The 20612-nt window shown below is 48.4% G+C and overlaps 1 protein-coding gene across 2 annotated transcripts in view; it reads right to left on the bottom strand.

Moving 5' to 3' along the window:
* The window catches only part of Kcnd3 (potassium voltage-gated channel subfamily D member 3), a 225835-nt gene extending 205718 nt beyond the window's left edge, over positions 1-20117 (bottom strand). For both annotated transcript variants that reach the window (XM_055628938.1, XM_055628947.1), the window contains exons 1-2: positions 19932-20117; positions 12362-13539 (exon numbers count right to left, since the gene is read on the bottom strand). In XM_055628938.1, coding sequence (XP_055484913.1) covers positions 12362-13467 — 1106 coding nt within the window. In that variant the 5' untranslated portion in view covers positions 13468-13539; positions 19932-20117. The remainder of the gene's footprint in view (positions 1-12361; positions 13540-19931) is intronic.
* Positions 20118-20612: the final 495 nt, after the last annotated feature.

The following is a 20612-nucleotide window of genomic DNA, read 5'->3' as shown; positions in this document are numbered from 1 at the left end:
CATCAGCTGTGCTTTGCCTATTGGTGAACTCCCCACCTGCTTGTCACCAGTGTCTCCGTCCCATCATTTCAGACAAGCCCAACTCCCACACGCCTACGCCCACTGGCTTGGTCTTCATGCCCTCAGACATTTTCTATGTTACATTCTGTGTCTGTCCTTCCCTTTCATAACTTTTGTACATGAACCCCGCATTGTTTGTGATTTGGGGCACTTGTGTCTTTCTCTCCTTTGCACATGGCAGAGCCAAGAAAGTAATATTTTTTTTTTCAGGAAACACATTCCAGTTTCCTTTAGACAGAAGTGGCTGATGGTTAACAGGGCAAGAGTAGATGCTACACAGACCAACACTCTGGGAATCCCAGTCCCTCCAGAGAGAAGCAATCACTCTTGAGGCGGCCTCAAGACCCAACTATAAACCAGATGCAACAGTGACACATCTTTTCTAAGGCAGCTGGGAGAGCGAGATGCGTCTAAACAACCTGCCCTGAGCTTATACCTAGGCCACTGTTGAAGCTAAGCATCATTTTACTGTTGTTAAAGTAATGGCAGTAGTTTCTCCCGGTCAGAGTGAACCTATTTCTATTCATTCAGTCTTCAGCACAGATGGCAAACACTCACTTCTCTGCTGAATTACAGGCCCAATGAGGCCCAATCACAGCTCTTAAGTCATCACTGTGTCCTAACCAACTGCTGGGGGTCCTCTCACTAAGGAAACCGGGAGCAGCTGCTGTCCCTCTGCCCTTTGGTCCTATGGCCCCTCAGACTTCCCTATACATCAGGCCTCCCCGTCCTTTTCCTTCCCAGATTTAGCCCAAGCCTTACAGATTTTAAGTCAATATTTCATTCTCATCTCATTCATTTAACTCATTATACATTTGTTTATTGCAGGCCCTACTAAAATGTCAGCTCCAAGAATTTTCTGTTCTGTCCACATATTCTTCTTCATGCTCTAGTACAGTGGCCTTCAACCTTCCTAGTGCTGCCACCTTTTAATACAGTTCCTCATGTTGTGGTGACCAACATAAAATTATTTTTGTTGCTACTTCATAACTGTAATGTTGTTACTGTTATGAATTGTAATGTAAATATTTGATATTCAGGATATCTGAAATACGTCCTTCACAGAGGGGTTGTGACCCATAGGTTGAGAACTGCCCTGGTATTATGCATGGCATTCTCTCTATACCTGTTAAATAAATGGCCAAATTAATGCATTTAATTTTTCTGCCAGGGTCTTTCAAGGTCTAGCTGAAATGCCATACATCCTCCATGGAGCCCTCGTTAACATGCTGCCTTCACTGTCCCCTTCCTCTCTTGTCTCACTCATGGCTCTTACCTTAATGAGGCCTGGGATACAGCTCTGTGAGCACAGACGTCATTTATTGGAGCAAGACTCATTAGGAGGCCCAGTAAACTCCAATGACATCAAAAGACCTCAGTGTGACTGCAGTGTGAAAGTGTGGGCACACTGTCGCAGGCTTCTCATGTGCAGGGTGGGGTCAAATACCCACCTCATGCTTTATTTCCCCTCTCTCTTTGAAGCTCCTGATAGGAGCTAGAGTTGTGTCTTGTTTGCTGGGAGGCATGTTTACTGAATTATGAAAGCAGTATATTCCCTAGCTACTTTCCAAGGGCCCCAAATTGGGGAAGGGGCCACATCAGAGGATGGGTCTAATGATTCAACAGATGCAGGTAACATGCCCCACCCCAAGGGCAGAAAAAAACAAGTGGGAGAAGAAATGTCTCAAGGCCTGACACCTGACAAAGGACCAGCAAAGACTGCATCAGCATCCCCTCAAGTCAGGCAGAGGTGGTTATTGGTCTGTTTGTGACCATTTCAATCTCATCTCATCTACATGCCAACATAAGGGCATATTTATTTATTTGCTATTGCAAAACCCAGACAAAAAAATTTTCCCCTGGTGGGAGCTGTTATTTATTTATCATTGTTGGACACTAAAAATAAACCTTATTTGACTCAGAGGACGCATCTTCCCTTTTAGTTATAGCAGAAACACAGTATGAAAGTGAACTTCCAGAGGCGAAGAAGACAGACTAGACAGACCCGTTAGTATAGTTATATGCAAATGGTAGCAATGTTTTTCTTTGTTTGTTAGATTTTTTTTTTTTTCCGAGACAGGGTCTCTTTGTGTAGCCTTGGCTGTCCTGGCCCCTCCTTGTAGATCAGGCTGGTCTTGAACTCACAGGAATCCTCCTGCCTCTGCCTCCTGAGTGCTGGAATAGGCACTGTACCGGGCTGGTACCAATGTTCCTAATGGGGCTGTGCACCCAAGTAAAACAACCAGCAAGAATTGCTCAAGAGTCCTTCCTCAGCACCCTGCCACTAGTTTTAGCTTTGCTCTCCCAGCTGAGCCCCAGAGCCATTTTCTATGTAGAGGACATCTGGGGTTATCAGAAAACTTCACAGATCCAAATTCAAGGCCATGGTCCTTCTCCCTTGAATACCCCACCAGCATGTTCCTTCTCTAATATCTGCAGCTTTATGCTCATTAGACATTCTTCTGTACCAAAGTTCCTTCAGACTCCTCCTGGCTGTGTTTCCATTCAAGTCCTCTCTTGTTCTGCTGTAACTATCTCAGGTCAGGCTCTTTTTTTTTCCCCACAAAACAACCAAACTTTATTTAGCCTAACAGTTTCTCTGATACAAAGCAAAATACCAAATTAAAACCTAGAACACATATACATGTACCCCCCCCAAAAAAAAAACCTCCTATAACCTAAGAGAGAAAAGGACAAAGTTCCCTTCAACAGAGAAAACTACCTCCTCTTCTGGAAGATGTTTCCACACCCCACTCCACATCTTCTTCCTCTTGGTCGGGCCTTCTTTATCTCTTAATTGATCAATCCATGGATGACCATCTTGAATCCAAGAGATCTTCTAACATTCATCCAGGAGCCAGCTACCAAGTGAATCTACCTCATGGATGAGCCCAGAACATCTTCAGTGATACCTAATGACTACCAAATGAGCTCCTTGCCTTCCTATTTGGGTCCTCTGAGTCTCAAGCAAACCTTTTGTTCCTTCTTATTATAAGCCATTTTCCTGTTCTTATATACTAAACACCAGCAAACAGCAGTTAAGCTTCCTAAGCTTCATGCCCTTTCCCTTTCATGATTTACTTGGGTTTCCCATTCCTACTTATTAAAATCCTGCTTGCCATTGTCGGTCTGGCTAAAATGTTACCTCTTCTGTGAGGTCAATCATTCATTATCAGTAAATATTAAATATTTATTCTGCAATACAAACTTCTGGTCTTTTCAGAACATGACCCTTTGTTTCTTGTACATCCTTGTGAACATACTCATATCTCCTGCTGTACCATAAACTTCTCAGGATATTCCTTTCCTCTCTTCCCCTCCCCTCTCATCCCCTCCTGTCATCTCCTCTTTACCTCTCCCCTCCTGTCCCTTTCCCTCCCCCCTCCCCTCCCCTCCCCTCCCCTCTCCTCTCCTCTCTTTTTCTCCCCATCCCTCATTCTGAATTTCCCCCATCCCATTCATTGCAGCAGTTGGGGATTGAACCATTGACCTTGCACACACTAGCCACACACTGTACCTCTGAGCTACATATCCAGCCATCTTATTTATTTTTAGATCTCCAGAATTAACCTTATAATTTACCCTGCAAATATTCAATATTCAATAATACTTATTGAATCAAATGAGATGTATGCTATCTATGGTTTTGATCCTGGTTAGTTCAATTCTCCTAAGCTTTCCTCACTGCTAATGTACACATGCCCAGAAAGAAGTAAAAGTAAAATAATGATGCTTCTTACCTGTAATTACAGTTAGTTCTCTGCTATTCATGTCATTAGAAAAATAACTTTGAAAAGGATTCCATACAGAAGGGGGTAAAAAGACACAAAAACAACCCACACTATTTTCTATCAGCCTTTGGCAGTACTGTATGATTTTGAGCAGCTAGTTTTATTTTCTTCTGTTTGACTGATCTATTGATATTTGCATTTGTCATCTCTCCATAACTCACTGGGAGATAGGGGTGGAAGGTAATATGCGGAGCCATGTTCATGGGTGGAGCCCAGTGGACAATGAGACATTTGCTCCAACCTCAAAAGAGGGACCACAGGCCATCAGAACAATGTCACAGCCATTCAGGGTATGGCAGCACATCCCAAGATATGCTCTAGAACAGCTGCCGAGAGTTCAGATGCTCAGCCCCATACAGTACTCACCCTGGCGGCTACTAGTTATTTGAGGAAGATGAAGTGCCACTGAGCGTGGTAAGGTTCCTGGATGAAGGAAGGGCCACACTTCCATTCTGGTTGGCACTGCAAGCAAGGTACCTTGCTGTGCCACTGGGAGCCACTGGATGCAAATCAAAGAAAAGGAGACTTGCAATTTTGCATTGATAGCCAGTTAATGTAGGAGGGAAAGGTCCCCTTTGCCATTTCTGAAGCAAACAAATATCGCATATGGCGATTCGGCAGCTGCATTAGTTGGTGAAAATTGATGCGCATTTCATGTGTCAGGGAGCTGAATCCCAGAGAATGGAGCCAGCCTCCCAGAAAATGGTTTCTTTATATAGTTCCATCCATTTATTGTTTGATTGGACTTTCTGTATATTAAATTCAAGCTGTTCTGCCACTCATGGGTATTATGATGTGTTGGCTTGGTGGGAAATAATGAAGGTGATGGGATTTTACAGCATCGTGTTACAAAGGAGGCGTCTCCAGCCTCATCCATCTCTCCATCAACTAGCTTGTGTGTGAGGTGGCACTTATATTAAAACGATTTTTCTGATTCAGTTTAATGACACTCATTTGAGTCCTGGCACCCAGAATATGATTACATGAGCTAAATGTAATCTTCTTCCATCCAGTCACGGTCAGCCAAGGCTAGGCTCCCTTCCCTCCCCAGTCTCACCTTCCCACACACCTACCATTTCTATGATGCTGGTGTGTCCCGAGGAAAGCAAGATGGACAAAAAAAGCAACCGAACTCAACCTGGAGCCTGTCCAGTGGATGCCCCCAACCACAGGAGTAACTCCTTTCTCAAAAAAACAAACAAATCTTTCGTAGGAGTTAGTCTGAGGTCCAAAGGTGATTTCTGAGGGCTGACTTTCGTCTTATCAGAAGACAAATACTGACTTGAACATCACCAAAAGAAGAATCTGTATGAATGAGAATTCCAGTGTCAGCATCCCAGAAATGACTAGGTACATGCAGGCTCATGTGCCCAAGGATGCTGGAAGGTTACTCTACTCTGCTCCTTGGCTCAGAGTGCCCAGCCTTTGTGGAGTATGGTCTGGAGGTTTGCATGGTCTAGGACAACCACTCTTCTGAGGAGAAAAAAACTGAACACATTCAAGCCGCAGCTGAGGGGCCCTTCCCTGGCTGGGAAGAGGGAGGGCCCTCTGTTTTTTTGTTTACAGTATTTCAAGGCAGAATAATTGTGGTTCCTTGGGAAGAATCATGTTTGTGTTTACTGGTGTGTTTAAAGAGAGAAGCACAAACAAAGCCGAGCAGAGAGAGGGGTTGAGATTGATTTCCAGACATTCCGGAAGAGAGCTGTGAAATGAATACCAGCATGGAAATCCTTTTCCAAAAATTGCAGCGATCTGAACTGCCAGATCACAAAGCAAAGGCATCTCAAAGGTGAGGCACCTGAGCCGTTCAAGTGCCGCTCCTGTGCATTAACCTCTTCTGCAATACAGGAGCCCTGGGTCAACTCTATGATTAAGCAGACACCATAGTCTTAGAGTGACCTCTGTGCCAAGGCTAGCCCCTTATGACAGTAAGCACATGTCAGTAGCTATTGCCTGGGTAGGAAAGAGGGAAAGTTCCATGTAGTCTCCCACCCCGGCTGCCAGCCTGCGTCCTCCCTCTGTCAATGTTGTGGCTATAACACGGTCCTCCCAGCTTGCTGGGTCCCTGCTGATGTCTTAGCCGCCCTAGGTTTTGAAGTCACCATACAAGCCTCTTCTTGCCAAATGTTCTCCCAAAGGGTGTGAGAGGTCTTCATGGCTAACTCCTGTGGTGAACTTTTCAGCTGGCTTAATGGGGGAAAGGCTAGTGAATGTTTTCTGAGAGAGCTTTCTCGTTTCAGCTTTCACTGTGTGTGTGTTGGAGGGGAGTGGATATCTGCTTGTACGCACTAACAAGTAGATACCCTACAACACACGCATGTAGAAGCCAGAGGCCAACCTCAGGCCTCTTTCCTCTATCTCTTTCTACTTTTAATTTGTAAGACAGGGTTTCTCGTCTGAAGCTCCTCAACCCAGCTATCTGACCGGCCGATGAGTTTCAGGGACTCACCTGTTTTCATACACCCCCTCACTCCAGTGCGGGAGCCCGAGTGTGCCGCTGCGCCTGGCTTTTAAGTGGGTGCTGGGGATCCAAACTCAAGTCCTTGCGCTTACGCAGCAGGCACTGAGCTAGCATCCCAGCCCTCTGTCACTACACAGACAAGGATCTTTCTGTTTGCCAATCTCTGTTGCTCTCGCCCATGATGCCACCACCACCTCGTGCCTGGATTACTGCCAAGCTATTTTATGTTAAGGGATCAAGAAGGGCCTCTCAGACGCTGAGTAGGGACCTGAAGGAATATGGACAGCACAGAGAAGAGCAGGAATAACACCCGCAAAGATCATCAGGTAGGAGGGTCTTTATGGTATTCTTGGAACAGCAAGGAAATTCCTAATGGAATTTCTGCAGGGAGGTGGCAGGAGATCAGAAAGATAATGGGAAGAATCAGCTCAAGCATGCTGCTTGTAACAACTATGCCACCGTGGCTCTGAACAGGAAGTCCCTGGAGAGTTTTAAGCCTCTGACCTGTTTCCAGGAGGCCTGGCTGCTAGAGAATAAGTATGTTCAGCACCTCCTATGTGTCATGATGTGCTTTATTCTTCTATGTATCCTAATAACACATATTTATTTGCTTATCTATTTACAGAATTGTCCTTTCCTTTAGCATACAAGCTGCATGGAATGTTTTCTTTACTGCTGAATTCTAATGCCCAGAACTTAATATTTGAGGAATAAATAGCTGAATGAATAGAGACATGATGGGCAGGTTCTCTTTATGCTCCTCCATGGCCTTGGACTATCTCAAGATAATCACGGTTGTGTAGCCAAATACTGCGTACACAAGGGGTCACAGCAAACATTCCTTGCAGTAAGTTCCAGCCCTCCAAAGGCTGAAGCGTCACACAGTGTTTGTCCTCCATGTCTGTTCTGCCCACAAACATCCTACATGACATGACAGCATGGATGATATCTACAGAGGCCTGTTTTTGATTCTCATGTGTCTTGAACAGGGAAGTTGAAGCTGAGGAAGCTAAGGTACAAACCTGCTTGGTCAAACAAATAGGGATTGAGGCCCACTACACTATCAGGCCAGGTGATCTTTGAAGGTACGCACTTGAAGACTTCACAATCTAGTGGTAAAGATACAGAAACAAAGTCAGTGAAATACAGCAGTGGCAGGATGGGAGGCAAGAGGGTGGCCTTCAAAGGCTGGGAAGACTTCTGGGAAAAGACATTGGAGATTTCCGTTTGGAAGATGATTGGTCATGTTCTGAGGAAGGCAAATGCACCTTGTTTGGTACACTTTGCAAATTTACGTAGGACTGGAATGCAATTATACTGCTTGTGTCTTCTCGGAGTCAGCAACACTCTCTGGTGCACAGTAGGCATTCACATACTCTGATGGAATGAGAGTTTCCTCATTGAGATGTAAGCTTGCAACCTCTCTTGGAAATTTTCAGTACCAGGGAACTATCAGTTTTAAGAAATGTCAACAAACAAAAAACCTGAAGGTCATTCATCCTCAGGAAGGGAAATACGAGCAGACCTTTGGGCAGGGGTCCACCCCACACAGATAACATTGTCAGCCAGTATTTAGACTGAGGTAACTGGTGATCCCTGTGAAAGTATAGACAGAATACTGAAAATTGAAGGGTTAATAAAAACACATCTCAGATAAGTTCCATATCTGGCATCAGGGGAGCTTGATGAGAAGAACCCCAATCTTTAGTGTTCCTCTCTCTACTTCCCAACTGGAGTCTTCCTGCCTCCTGGAGCCTCCTGCAGGTTCCCTCCAGGATTAGGTCTTAAAGGGAAATGCAAATCACTTGGAGACTGCTTCGTGCTTGGAAGAAGTTGAGGAAAAAAAAATCGATTCTGCTTTTGTTAAAGTGATTTTTGGACACTGTCAAAAATGCTCTCATCTCAGAGCACAGGGTGACAGATAGGCTGCAGATGACAATTATGTAACCGAGTCAACAGTGGCAGTGAGCCACCACATAAGGAGCAGAGGCTGCTCCATACCTTCCCTACCTTTCTCAGGCCCAACTCACCCTCCTTCAGAAATCCAAAAGCAGTCTGGCCCATCCAGGCCTGAAGCTGCCCTCCCCTGCTGGCTCCCTGGACGCACACCCAAAAGCTCCCAACTTCTTGCATCCCCCTGTCCTTACCTGAGCTGCCCCGAGGACTTTGCTCAGCCAATACAGGTCAGCCATAATGCTAAGCCAAGCCCAGCAAAATTAAGGAAAGAAAATTTGCTTTGATAAAAATCACCTCATAGACTATCTTCCCAAACTAGTTATATTGGTCTTATTTAATATTGGGAGTTCCACGTTATCCCTTTCCTCTGTTCTCTGTTAACTGAGATAATTGGGGATTTGTTTTATTTATAGCATCAATTATGAACACGGAAATTAATCCTTAAATGGTGCAACTGGGAGCTCAACTGTCAAGGGAGCACAAGGGAAGCCTGGGCACAGCTCAGGGGTCTCTCCTAGCGGCACAGGAGCCTGACAAGAAAAGACAAGCCTGGGTGATAATCTGGGCTGTCAGTTGTTCTTGTGTGCTTAAAGTATTTTGAAGTATTAAATAAATGGTGATAATTGGCTTCAGGAGATCCTTCCCTGGAGGACATCTACTAACACATGAGTGAGGTGGTAAGGAAGCAGGCAGAGATGGCAACCGGAGCCTGGCAGAGCAAACACCTTCACTTATCTTGGCTCTTAGCATTGTTGGCTAGTACTGCTCTGAGAAGGAGCTGAAGACGGTATTGTTGATTAAAAATGAAGGGGTAGGACAGGGAGGGGCAACAGACCTGGTTGGTGTGTGCTGGGAGCTGCTGGAAGCAACGGGACCACTGCAGAGTTGGCCTTTCATAGTTCCTAGTCACGTGGGGCTCAAATTCGACACAGACTAAGAAAAAGACGAACTTCCTTCAGTGGTTGAACAGGGCTAAAATTAACCAGTGAATGCGGTTTGGACAGAGAGCAGCCAGGAGAAAGGGAAAGCTTTCCAGGCTTGAGTCAGACAGTCCCCTAGTAAGGGCCAGAAGATCCATGTGGTCCTGTAGAGCATCTCAGTGGACAGATCAGTCACCGAGTACAGTGTGCTCTCTTCTCTTCTGGAACAGCAGAGCTGGGACAGAGCATCCAGGCCTGCAGGGCTGCAGGGCTGCAGGCTCAAATCTTAAATTTACCCTCAAGAAAGGGCAGCTGCATCCAGAAGACACTGAGAACAGTATCAAGCAAATGGGGAAGGTGCCCCATTTACACTGACCCCTCCATTAAAAAGCATTTTGCCAAGCACCTGCTATGTATAGCCAAACAAACGAGCCTGGTAATGGTGCCAACTGCCAGCTCAGGTCAAAGTCAAAGTAGCTTGATCTAGACCAAAGCTACAGTCAGACAAGGTGGAAGGAGGAAAAGTAACTTGTCTGAATTGAAGGAAGAGAGGACGAAAAGTTTTCCTAGCTCATTTGATTCTCTCCTCAGAAGCTAGGTTTTGGGGGCAGAGAAACAAACATGTTCATGACTGTGGTGGAGGGGTGGAGTGAGGCAGTCCAGAACCAGCAGGGGAACCACACCTGTCCCCAGTAGAAGCAGATTCTTTCCCTTGTCACATACCTTCTCCTGCAGCCTGCCTGCTCCCTGCTCTACCCCATAAAAGTAACTGTGAGGCCAACACTGTCCACCCACTGATGCTGGACTCACACCTGCCTCTACAGCTGAACACGAAAAGAAATCAACCGTTACCCCCACAGTAAAAATAGCAGTAAAATCCCAAGTTTAGCTGTGAAAGCAGCCAATCATCTCTAATGCCGTCTTCAGGCCTCTCTAGAAGGAAATGTGTCATGTGTAAAGTTTCTGTGTGCCCAGGACAGTGGCTGACGTACAATATTCATCAAGCTAATGCTTTCTCGACTAGTAATATGACTAGACTAGAATAACACATCCTGAGGCCATCTTTAAAAAGTCATAAGCCTGAAGGTCTGGTTTCTACTAGAGGCCATGATGGACTGGGAACAGTGGGGTATGGTGAAAGGAGAAAGGACATCAAAGGCACACAGACTGGCACCTGAAAATCAGCTCTGCAAATATGAGCTCTGAGCCTCACCTTCTGTATCTCTAAAGAGTACAGAACTTTTCCTACCTTGCAAGGCTGCTGAGAAGACTTAAAAGATAATATATGCAAAGTGCTTAGCACACTGCTGACACACGGTAGACACCCAGATGCTATTATACTAATAATAAAAAGGAATGGGCAGGTGGCCAGTGATGTTCCTATTGATCTTCAAAATGATCCCATTTTAACTCTGACACCCATCAGTCTGCCTGGGATCTATCCCAGCACAAGTTCCTCCCATTTGTATCATGAATCCCACCATAAGGCTGCTCAGGACACTAGGCAGTCAGGACCACATCAGGGGTCAGGACCACATCAGGGACACACCTAAGGGTTGGGATGGGGTACCTGGGTTTCTTTAAGAAGGTGAAGGATGGCCATGGTCAGCGTAGAAGGGACAAACATGAAGCCAAGTGCCCAGGTTACTTTATCCCAAATATCCCATGTTGCCAAAAGCTTACACCCACCATTTGATCCAAGAAAGATAAAGTACCTGAGTTAAACATTCTTACTCACTCTGGTGAGCAGCTATTTGAAAGTGTGTGCGTGTGCGTGTATGTGTATGCATGACGGTGTGTGTGTGTGTGTGTGTGTGTGTGTGTGTGCGCGCATGCGTGTGGTGTTGGAAAGAATGGCTTGGCTAAGTAGCTTTCTTTAGATAGACAGAGTAAAGGGAATGCCTGATCAAATGTATCCTCCACAAATGGACGGTGACACCCCTCGCTCTCCTCCTTGCTCCTCCCTTGTGGCAGAAGGATAAATGTAATCACTTTAAAATGTCCAATCAGATGCTCAGCCATTCCCAATAAACACACAAAGCACTGTAGAATGACCTACACCACCATGACGGGGGTTCAGCCAGGAAAAAAAAAAAATTGAATCACCAAGATTCCACCAACCAAATTATCAAAGACCAAATAAAAAGCTTCATGAATTCTCCATCAGCAATATAACACTCCCTTGTCTAAGCAAATCTAGATCCAGCATATGAATTGTGGAGGGTTTTTTCATTAGTCTCATGGGTTCTAATGGCTGAGGCAGAAACCCCTGAAATCTATGTCTCCATAAAGCTGCCTTTATTTGTTCTAACCCTGTTAGGGTGAAGATTTTAATCTCCTTCCTGGGCCCCCTTCCCCTGGTGGGAAGCTTCACATCCCAGCACCATAAATGTATTTTTGTGACCTCAGTGGAGCACAGAACTCAGAGACTCCGGAAGAGAAAGTCACCTGAGACCTCACTGAGCACTTCTCTCTCTCTCTGTTGCTGTTGCTGCTTGTCTGACCACATGACCCACTGAGACTATTTCACAGACACATACATAGGCCAGGTCATTCCATCTCTGACTCCAGCTGATAAGAGAAGACTGTTCCACCTTTAGTGGGAAAAAAGAAACCAGTACCTTGCTTTGCAGAAAACCCAAAATCATTGCTATTGAGGAAAATTCTAACCAGAGATGCCAAACCTGTGAGTGTCTGTGGCAGCAGAAAAGAAAAAATGAGGCAAAAGAGAGAGTAGCGTGCAGATATACTGCCAAGAAGCAAAGGAAGGACCACTGAAGGAAATGTGCATGTTCAGATGGTATACCATTCACCCAACTTCTCACAGCCTTCTGCCCCAGCACCCACTGCTCTGTCTCTGTAGCCCTTACAGGCATTCCACTCTGCCATCACACACATGGCACTGCTTGTCTGCAGAACAGATATGGTGAAGTAATTTCCCATGTTTTATAAGATGGATGCCTCACCTCCCCCAAAAGAATCAATTCAGAGCAAGTCACCACCCACGAACAAATCACTCATCTCTTTTCTCACTATGCCACTTCCCTGGCCCCATGACTTGGGTAATGGGCTTTTATCTCCAAGCCTCCTCTCCTCGATCCTGATACACCATGGGAAGCGTTCGTATCAGGCAACCCAACTTCACCTTATCCAGGCCAGTGGCGCTGACTTACCCCAGTGTAGTCATGGTGACGATGGTGTACCAGAACGATGCGGGGATGCTTGTGAACTTGCTGGCGGAGGAGCCCTTCTCGGCATAAAACATCACAGTGGCAAAGATGATGATGGCCATGGTGAGGGAGAAGAGGAGAAAGCCCAGTTCCGAGGCACAGCTCTTCAGGGTGTAGCCCAGGATCCGTAGGCCCTGGGAGTGTCGCGAGAACTTGAAGATCCTGAAGACGCGGAAGACCCGGAGTGTGACAAATGCCCCAGACACGTCCTCGTTGTTGGTCATGACCAGGCCGATGTAATAGGGCATGATGGCCACAACGTCGATGATGCTCATCACGCTGCGGATGAAGCGGTATCTGCTGGGCGCTGCAAAGAGCCGGAGGAGGTATTCCACCGTGAAGATCATGACGCAGGCAGTGTCCAGGCAGAAGAAGGCCACCGAGTAGCGCTCCCCACAAGGCAGCTCCTTGCTCCCGGGCACTGTGCCGCATGGCACCGTCTCCACCACGTTGGTGATGACCGAGACGGCAATGAAGAAGCCAGTCACGTAATAGAAGACCAGTGCCAGGGTGCTGGTGTGTGGGTTCTCGAAGGCCCGCCACATGGTCTGGCGGAAGCTGAGCGAGGGCATGGACTCCTGGTTGTTCTCAGAGTCGTTGTCATCCATGAGCCTCTCGGCGTTCTCCCGCTTGCGGTCTTTGTACTCCTCGTAGCAGCAGTCTCCGATGATCTCAGGGAGGATACCGTAGAAGGCCAGCTCGTCGTCGTACGCAGAGATGCACTCATAGCGTGGGTAATGCAGCTTCCCGGTGCGGTAGAAGTTGAGCACGCAACGGAACACTTCTGGGTCGCGGTCAAAGAAGTACTCCTTGGTGTCCTCGTTGAAGAAGAACTCTTTCTCTGTGCTACCCAGCAGGGTGTCCGGGTAGCGCTCCAGAGTGGTCCTCCAGGTCTGGAACCGTCGTCCACTCACGTTGAGGACGATCAGCTCATCTTGGCGCTTGTTCTTGTCAGCGGGAGCTAGGGGCATGGGGCAGTTGGCCACTGGCATCCATCCAATGGCTGCAGCCCTGGCAAAAGGCAGCCAGGCTGCAACTCCCGCCGCCATGGTGACTCCAGCTTTTGGGCTGGTAGCTGCTCTGACACTGTGTACACCAGCTTGGAGTTAGATCAGTGACCCCTGGAGGATAGGAGAGAGCAGAGAAAAGGTTGAGCCCACTTTTGGTTTTTAGAGAAACAAGGGGAGGGTCATTGCTGGCTGAAACGGTGAGGTCTCCAAGTTAAAAACGGAAAGCACCAAGAGAGGGACCCCCAAGAGTGATGCGAGGGCAGTATCTCACAAAGGGCTGTGCAAAGGGCGGGTTCACCAAATGTTGCTGACTGCCTGACAAAGTGTCAAATTCGGGGGGGGGGGGGGAGGAGTATTTAGAAAGGAAAGCCTCTAACAGGAAGATCTGGGAAGATGGGTAATAATGAGCTCTGAAAGGTTATGGCGTTATTTACAAATTTAAATTGGGAGAGGGTAAATGAGTTCTCATTAAATGAATTTAAAAGTGGGATAAACATGCTAATTTTTATTTCACTCTTCATCCACCAGGGTAATCAGGAATAGGGTGCCAATGAAGGAGATCAAGTAAACACATACTTTCTATTCCTCCCTGGTGGGAAGGAGACCGGGGCTGAGTTTGGAAATATCTGTCACTGCAGGTGACTCAAGTAAGCCCAGAGCCCAGGAAAGTTCTACCCCTAACTCCCATAGAGAAGGCATTCTCTAGCAAATTGCTACTTACTCTTCGGGATGCTTAGCCTGGATCCTTGCCCTAGCAACCTATTGTCCAGTTGCAGCCTTCAGAAGCACCGTTAACAGACAAGAGAAAGGTCCTGAGGTTGTACCAGGATCTCTCTCCCACCCAGTAAAGGAATCCTTGGGTTCTCTGTCCACCTACCTTCCACACACTGTCCCTTTCCCTCCTCAGAGGGAGCTGAGCTATGCTCACTGCCTTCCCTAGTTTCCTCGCCTCCTGTCTCCATCTGCCTGGAACCCAGAGTTCCCTTCCATTATATAACAATACTCCATCCCATGCCAGGCTCCCTCACCTGTCCTCTGCTGCACCCTTTGAAACTTCTTCAGGGCTGGGCACCCTCGTCGCTTCACTCACAGCTTTTTGCACCACATTTTCCCATCACCTGCCTGATTGGGGGGAATAATGGCACAGAGAACTATATTTGGCTTTGGGAAACAGATTTACCTTCCCAGATCTGGCTTTTTTAAAGATGATAGTGAAATGACTCTGCAATCCCCAAATGTATACCATCTGTGGGAAGACATGTGGTGACACAGAAACACACGTAGCAGTGACGGGAAATTGTTTGCGGTTGGCACGCTCAACTCCACTAATCCTAAACTGATCACACAGCTCAGAGCCAAATCCTAACTCAGAGTTATTTGTATTCTCTAGAACTCACTTGGTTTATTTCTGCACTGAAGTAAAGGAGGCAGAGGTGACTTTTGGAGTTTGTCGTGTTGTTTGTTGGCTTGGTTGTGCTGTTGGGTGGTTTTTATTCCACAGAGACTTGTGGGGAGCTTTGGCCTTCATCTTTCCAGGCATGCTTACTCTTCTGATTCTTTTGGTCCTGAGCTGCTGCTACTAGACTTTCCTACCTAGATGATAACTCTGAGACAGAGAGGCTTAAACTATCTCCATCCAGAATGCTGCTCTTCACCTTCTGCCCACAGCACCCCTCATCCTAGGCCACTCACCGATTGTCTTTTTCATACTCTACTCAAGGGCTGCCAAGTCATGAAGCACTATGAAAGACTGGATTCCCTTGGTCCTCCTTCCCACTGACATTCTTGTCTCACCCTCCTCCCCAACTCCAGATTCCTCCCATTACCTTGAAATTCATTCTACTCAGAGTAATCTCCTCACAGCAAGGCTCTGTTTGTGCTTCACTCTGTAGCCTGTGGAATAAAACCCTAACTCTGGGGCCTGGCATTCCAGCATCCTCATAAAGGGACCCAGCTTAACCTATCAGCCAGACAGCCCAGGTACCCTCCTATCCTCCAACAAGAGCAGACATTAGCTCATGAACAAACCCTGGATATCTGTCTCTGGCGCATAGGTATGTGTCCCTCCTCTCACCCTATTCATTAAAATCCTACCTGTTCTCCTTTTTAGTGATGTTTCCTCCTCTCCCACAGACTCTCCTTCCTTTAGGCTCTCCACACTGCCTTTCTGCTCTAGCACCTGCCATGTCAAGGTTGGGTTACAGGTGCTTCATATCTCCTTCACTAACAGTAATGACATTAACAGTAATGAATGGCCAGATACTCTATGAAAGGTATTGCACTGTCTCCCGTGGCTATCTCATTTAATCTTCACAGCAACCCCAGGCAGAGGAATCTATCATGCTCATCATTTCATGGAAAAGAAATCGAAGGCCTACAGATACCCAGCATCCTGATAACCCCGAAGCACAGGACAGGGATTTGACCTTGAATGGATTACTGAGCACCGACCACACCAGGTTCAGTACCTTATGCATCCATGGATTGTTTCCATCAAGCCACCGGGGGGTAAAAAATCTGGAGGAGACACCACTGTAGTCCATATCTTGCACATGAAGAAAATTAAAGATAAGGAATTGTCATGATTTTCTAAGTGATTAGTAAATAGTCAGAAATCACTGGGAATTAAGAGCCTAGGCAGAACACTCCCTAGGCCCCACAAATATATTTTAGGACAAAGGTCATGCAATCTCAGCCTTCTGTCCAGCCCATATGAAGCATATGATCCTGGAGTGGGTGCTGAAGCCAAGAACACTAGTTTATAGATGACGCTTGCACTCCGTCAGTTCAACTCTACGTCTTGTTTGTGCTACTGTGTTTCCTGGGGTTGTCAAAGATGGCGGATCCCTCTCTAAACTAAACTTGGAAGATATAGTTGGATCCAAATCCTGAGAGTTGAATGTCTGCAGACTCATGGCAGCCTCAATTAAGTGTCCTCAAGGAGCTGATCTCTGCCTCAGTTTTTCCACCTGCATGCTAAGGAGGAATTTTTCATAGGTCTCTCTCTTAGTAAAGGAGGTTGTTCTGATGCTACAGAAGACAATGACATTGACATTTCCTATAGGTGTCACTGCTTAGAGGATAGAAAAACAGCATGGGCCTGATGAGCTCTTGATTATAGGAACTGAGAGAACGGAGGAGAGTGGAGGTCATTCATCCACGATAGCAGGTAATCCACACACCCCTGAGAGAAGATTCGGAGACACATCCCGCTTTGTGTGGTTGTCTTCACGGCATTCGCCCTTACAATGAACTACGTTTTCTTTGGATCACATGCTCCTCTCCCTCAGCCTATACTTAGGTTTCCAAGGGGTGAGGTTTCAGGAAACAAACATGAGGTGAACACTGATTATAGATAATTCCAATTCTGACTCAGGTCATGTTTCCTGAGCACTGACAAAGCTCTGGGAACTTTTGCATATCACACAACATTTAATTTGTTTCCCACAAAAATCCAATCATGTTTCTGCCTATTGATAACAGGAAAAATGCCCGGGACCTCAGAAGTTTCCTTCAAAGTAGCTAAGTTAATGTATATAGGGGTGTTTTGAACAGACCATTGTCTTGCTCACTGTCAAATGGCTTTCCTGAACTAGGTGCAGCCCAACCCTGATGCTCCCATAGGAGAAGCAGGCAGCTGAGCATGCAGGCTCTGGGGACCTTCCTTCTGTTTTAGTACTACCCTTAACTGTTGGAAGCAAGCCACTGTTAACTGTGTTGAAGAAGCCTCATCTGCGAAATGAAAGAGCTAGAAAAGAAAAGTGACGAGGACCCATTGGCTCAAATGATTCTCCTGGATGCGGGACACAGAGCCTCCAGCTCCCCATGCAGAGCAGGAAGTAGAGCATCTGGGCTGGTTGCTGTGGGGATGCAATTAGCCTGAGCCTCTTCTCAGCAGAGGGAGTTCTGGGAATTCCTGATGAGGCTGGTACCCAGAACAGGGCACACGACCCGCATCACTGGGAACCCAAGGTAATCTAAGGCCTTGTCCACCCACAGAAACTCTCTCACCCTCCTAGAGAGAAAAAAGGGTTGGGCCTCAGGCCCTCCCTGGTCCCTTGACTCATGACCCCTAACACCCCTACTCTATCAAAGAGATGGGCCCTGGCAGGGGTTCAAAGAGCAAAGATTAAGAGATTGCTGCTTCAAGGAGTACCCTGGAGAACCTTGTTAGCTTTCGCCAGCTTCCTGCCTCTGCAAGCTTGAGCTCCAAGCCCTTACCCTCTTTACTCTGAGTCAACTTTTCTTTTCAAAGGCTATGAGTAATTCACAAACTGCTTTCTGATGGATAATTGAGAGCTCAGAGAAAGGCAATACTAATCCTCTCCCCATCTATCCAAAAGCCTCTTGTCCCAAGGGCAAACTTTTACCCAGTACCCTAATCCAGGACACTCTTTTTCAAGAAGGCCATGCAAGCACCGACTGTCTCCAGGGACTGAGAACCTATCCTTTTGGTTCAAAGTACTGAGAAAATAGCAATTACCCTTCTATCACTCTCCATGCTCGTGAGTATGTATGTGCACAGGCACATACATGTACACGCCTGGGTTTGGAAGAGGGCGGCCATCCTATCACACAGCATGCTCAAGTCCATACCAGCCACACCCGCCATTCAACCCTGCACGGATGACCTGGCTCAAACAGGGCTTCTGCAGGCCACTGAGGCAACCCTCACCCCTAACAGTGCCAGTGCCTGTCAGAGCTGGCCTGGGTATGGACCCTGCGACAGGCACTACGGTGCGGCCCCATTTCCAGCCAATGGCACCGCACACGCCTCCCATGCCACAGTGTTACTAGGACGCGATGCCTTACAAATGAAAACTCTGAAGCTATTTCTGTTTGTGGCAAAAAGAGTTTGACAGTGGGAAAGATTTGGCAGCGGGGTGAGGGAAAGATGCAGGAGGGAGAGAGGTTAAAACCAGGTGAACTCAGCAGACAAAGGTGAAAAATCACGGGAAACGAGACCACTTACCCCTGCTGTAAAAAGTCCACTGCCTGCTATGCAGCTTCTATTTTAAAAGCAGAGGATCAAAAAAGGGGGGTGGGGGTCGGACCTCTTGTCCTATGGTTTGACACTTCACTTGAGCACAGACATAAAGCAGAAAAAAAAAAAAAAAAAAAAGTCACACCACCAAAATCTGCCCTTCAATGACCTAGATGGAGAGTTCCCAGAAACCGGAGCTGGTCTGGGGGACTGTTTCATGCCCCCAGGGAGTCTGTCCCGTGTCTGTGTGATTTTATTATGAAATGAGCAGGGGAACCACGCTGGAGATTCTTGGGGCACAGGCCTGGGACACGCACATCCTCTTCTCCACAGTGCCACTCCTAGGATGGCCGGGGCAGCTTCCCCAAACTCTCTGTCTGCAGCCTCCTCAACAGCTAAAGGGAACAAGCTGTTAATCGTTCTTCCCCTGGAGGTCCCTTGTGTACTCGTGTCTCGTAGCATTTAAGAAGCGGCACGGAAAAATAAACACATCAGTTCCTTTAGGTGGGCTAGCTATGTATCCACATGAGGAAATGTAGACATGTTTTGCATTGAATGCCCAGGAGCCCCCTTTTTTCCCTAGATTAAACATTCAGGCTCCCTTGAAGTAACAGTAAATAAGGCATCGATTCAAGGATCACCTACATTCGTGCGTGACCATCCTGTAAAAACCCGACTGCCGACTGCACCGTGCCTATCACCCCGTGAAAGTTCAGAGGCTCCGTCTAATACACGGAGACCTCTCTTTGCCTTGATTTCAGGTCTGGAATCTCAGCCTGTTGCTGACTTTTATCAAGGCTGCCCGGGATGAAAGGAGAACATCTTGGGCTGAATCGAATGCCAGCACTAAGCAAGCACAGGAATTTAGTTGATTCCAGGTAAGTTCTCTGCCCATCCCCAGTGTAAACACCTTGTAATGCAAAAAAGAAAAAAAAGGAAAAAAAAAAAAAAAGTCTTTGAAACCCCTTGCCCAGGGCCGCTTGTAACACTTAAGAGACCTCCCTAGGGCTCTCGGAGAGGAAGATGTGCCAGGCAGGACCGGCTGGACCTGCCCTCAGCCTCCGGCAGACACACCACAGGCTTGCTGGGCTGGAGAACTTTGCGAAGCGCCCCAAAGGGCTCCTGGCTTCCACTCTCAGCCATTTCTCTTTCCAGCTCACAAAGAGCGGGGACGGAGCAAACCGTCGCCACCAGCAGCCAGATCTCGGGGCGCTGCTTCTGGCACCCAGCGAGGCAAGGCAGGCCAATGGCAAGAGGGCAGAGGTTCACACCCCCACCCCCAAACCTCCAAGCGCCTCAGTGCCCAGAGGTGGCTCCACAGCCCAGGGAACCGACGCCCCCGGGCCGGCTGCCGGCTCCCTCACGGCCCGGCCCCACCCCCAATCCTTCCGGCGCCCCAGCGCCCACCCACCCGGGCGCGGGAGTGGGAGGGTGCCGCGTGGGCAGCCTGAGCAACAGGCGTGGGAGCAGCGCTCCTCGCACTCGCTGGCTCCGGAAGGCTCGGTCTCTTTCCTCTTACCTTCGCCGAAGCCGGCCCCAGGCCCCGCGACCCGCGCGCGCGCGAGGAACCTGCGGCCGGGGGCCGCCGAGGCGCAGAGCGCCCAGCAGCGCGGGGAAGCGCCCAGCAGCCGCCTCCCGGGCGGCTCCTCCTCGCCGGCCAAGTCGCTCGTCCCTCCCTCGCTCGGTCGGTTCGTGCGTCGGTCAGTCCGCGGGGCCGTCCCTCCCCCTCCGCCGCCGCCGCCACCGCCGCTCCGGCTCCGGCTCGGCGGCGCGTCCCCTCCCCGCCTAGCCTCTCCGCTCTCGGGCTCGTGAGCTCCGGCTCGCTCGTTCCCTGCCCCCGCCGCCGCCGCCGCCGCGCACAGCGGAGCCCGGCCGGCCACGGGCTGCCTCTCTCGAGGTCCCTCTCCCGAGGAGGCGGTGGGGGCGCGGCGCGGGCGGGGCGGAGAGGAGAGTCCGGGGGAGGCGGCGAGGCTGCGCCCTCCGCTCTCCACCGATCCCCACGGGCCGAGCGGCCCCCAGGCCCGGCCCGAGAGCGCAGGGCGGCTAGGCAGCGGTGGAAGCGAGGAGGAGGAGGACCCGGGAGTCTCGCCGGCGCGGGAGGGTGCCCAGGGCGAGGGCGTGCGAGGGGGAGTGACTGCGCGAGTGTGTGTGTGTGTGTGTGTGTGTGTGTGTGTGTGTGTGTGTGTGTGTGTGTGTGTGT

The sequence above is a fragment of the Psammomys obesus genome, unplaced genomic scaffold, assembly GCF_907164565.1.
Source record: "Psammomys obesus unplaced genomic scaffold, mPsaObe1.curated_primary_1811, whole genome shotgun sequence".
In the NCBI taxonomy this organism is placed as follows: domain Eukaryota; kingdom Metazoa; phylum Chordata; class Mammalia; order Rodentia; family Muridae; genus Psammomys; species Psammomys obesus.
The sequence above is the reverse complement of the archived record's forward strand: the minus strand, read 5'-3'. Positions and strand labels throughout refer to the sequence as shown.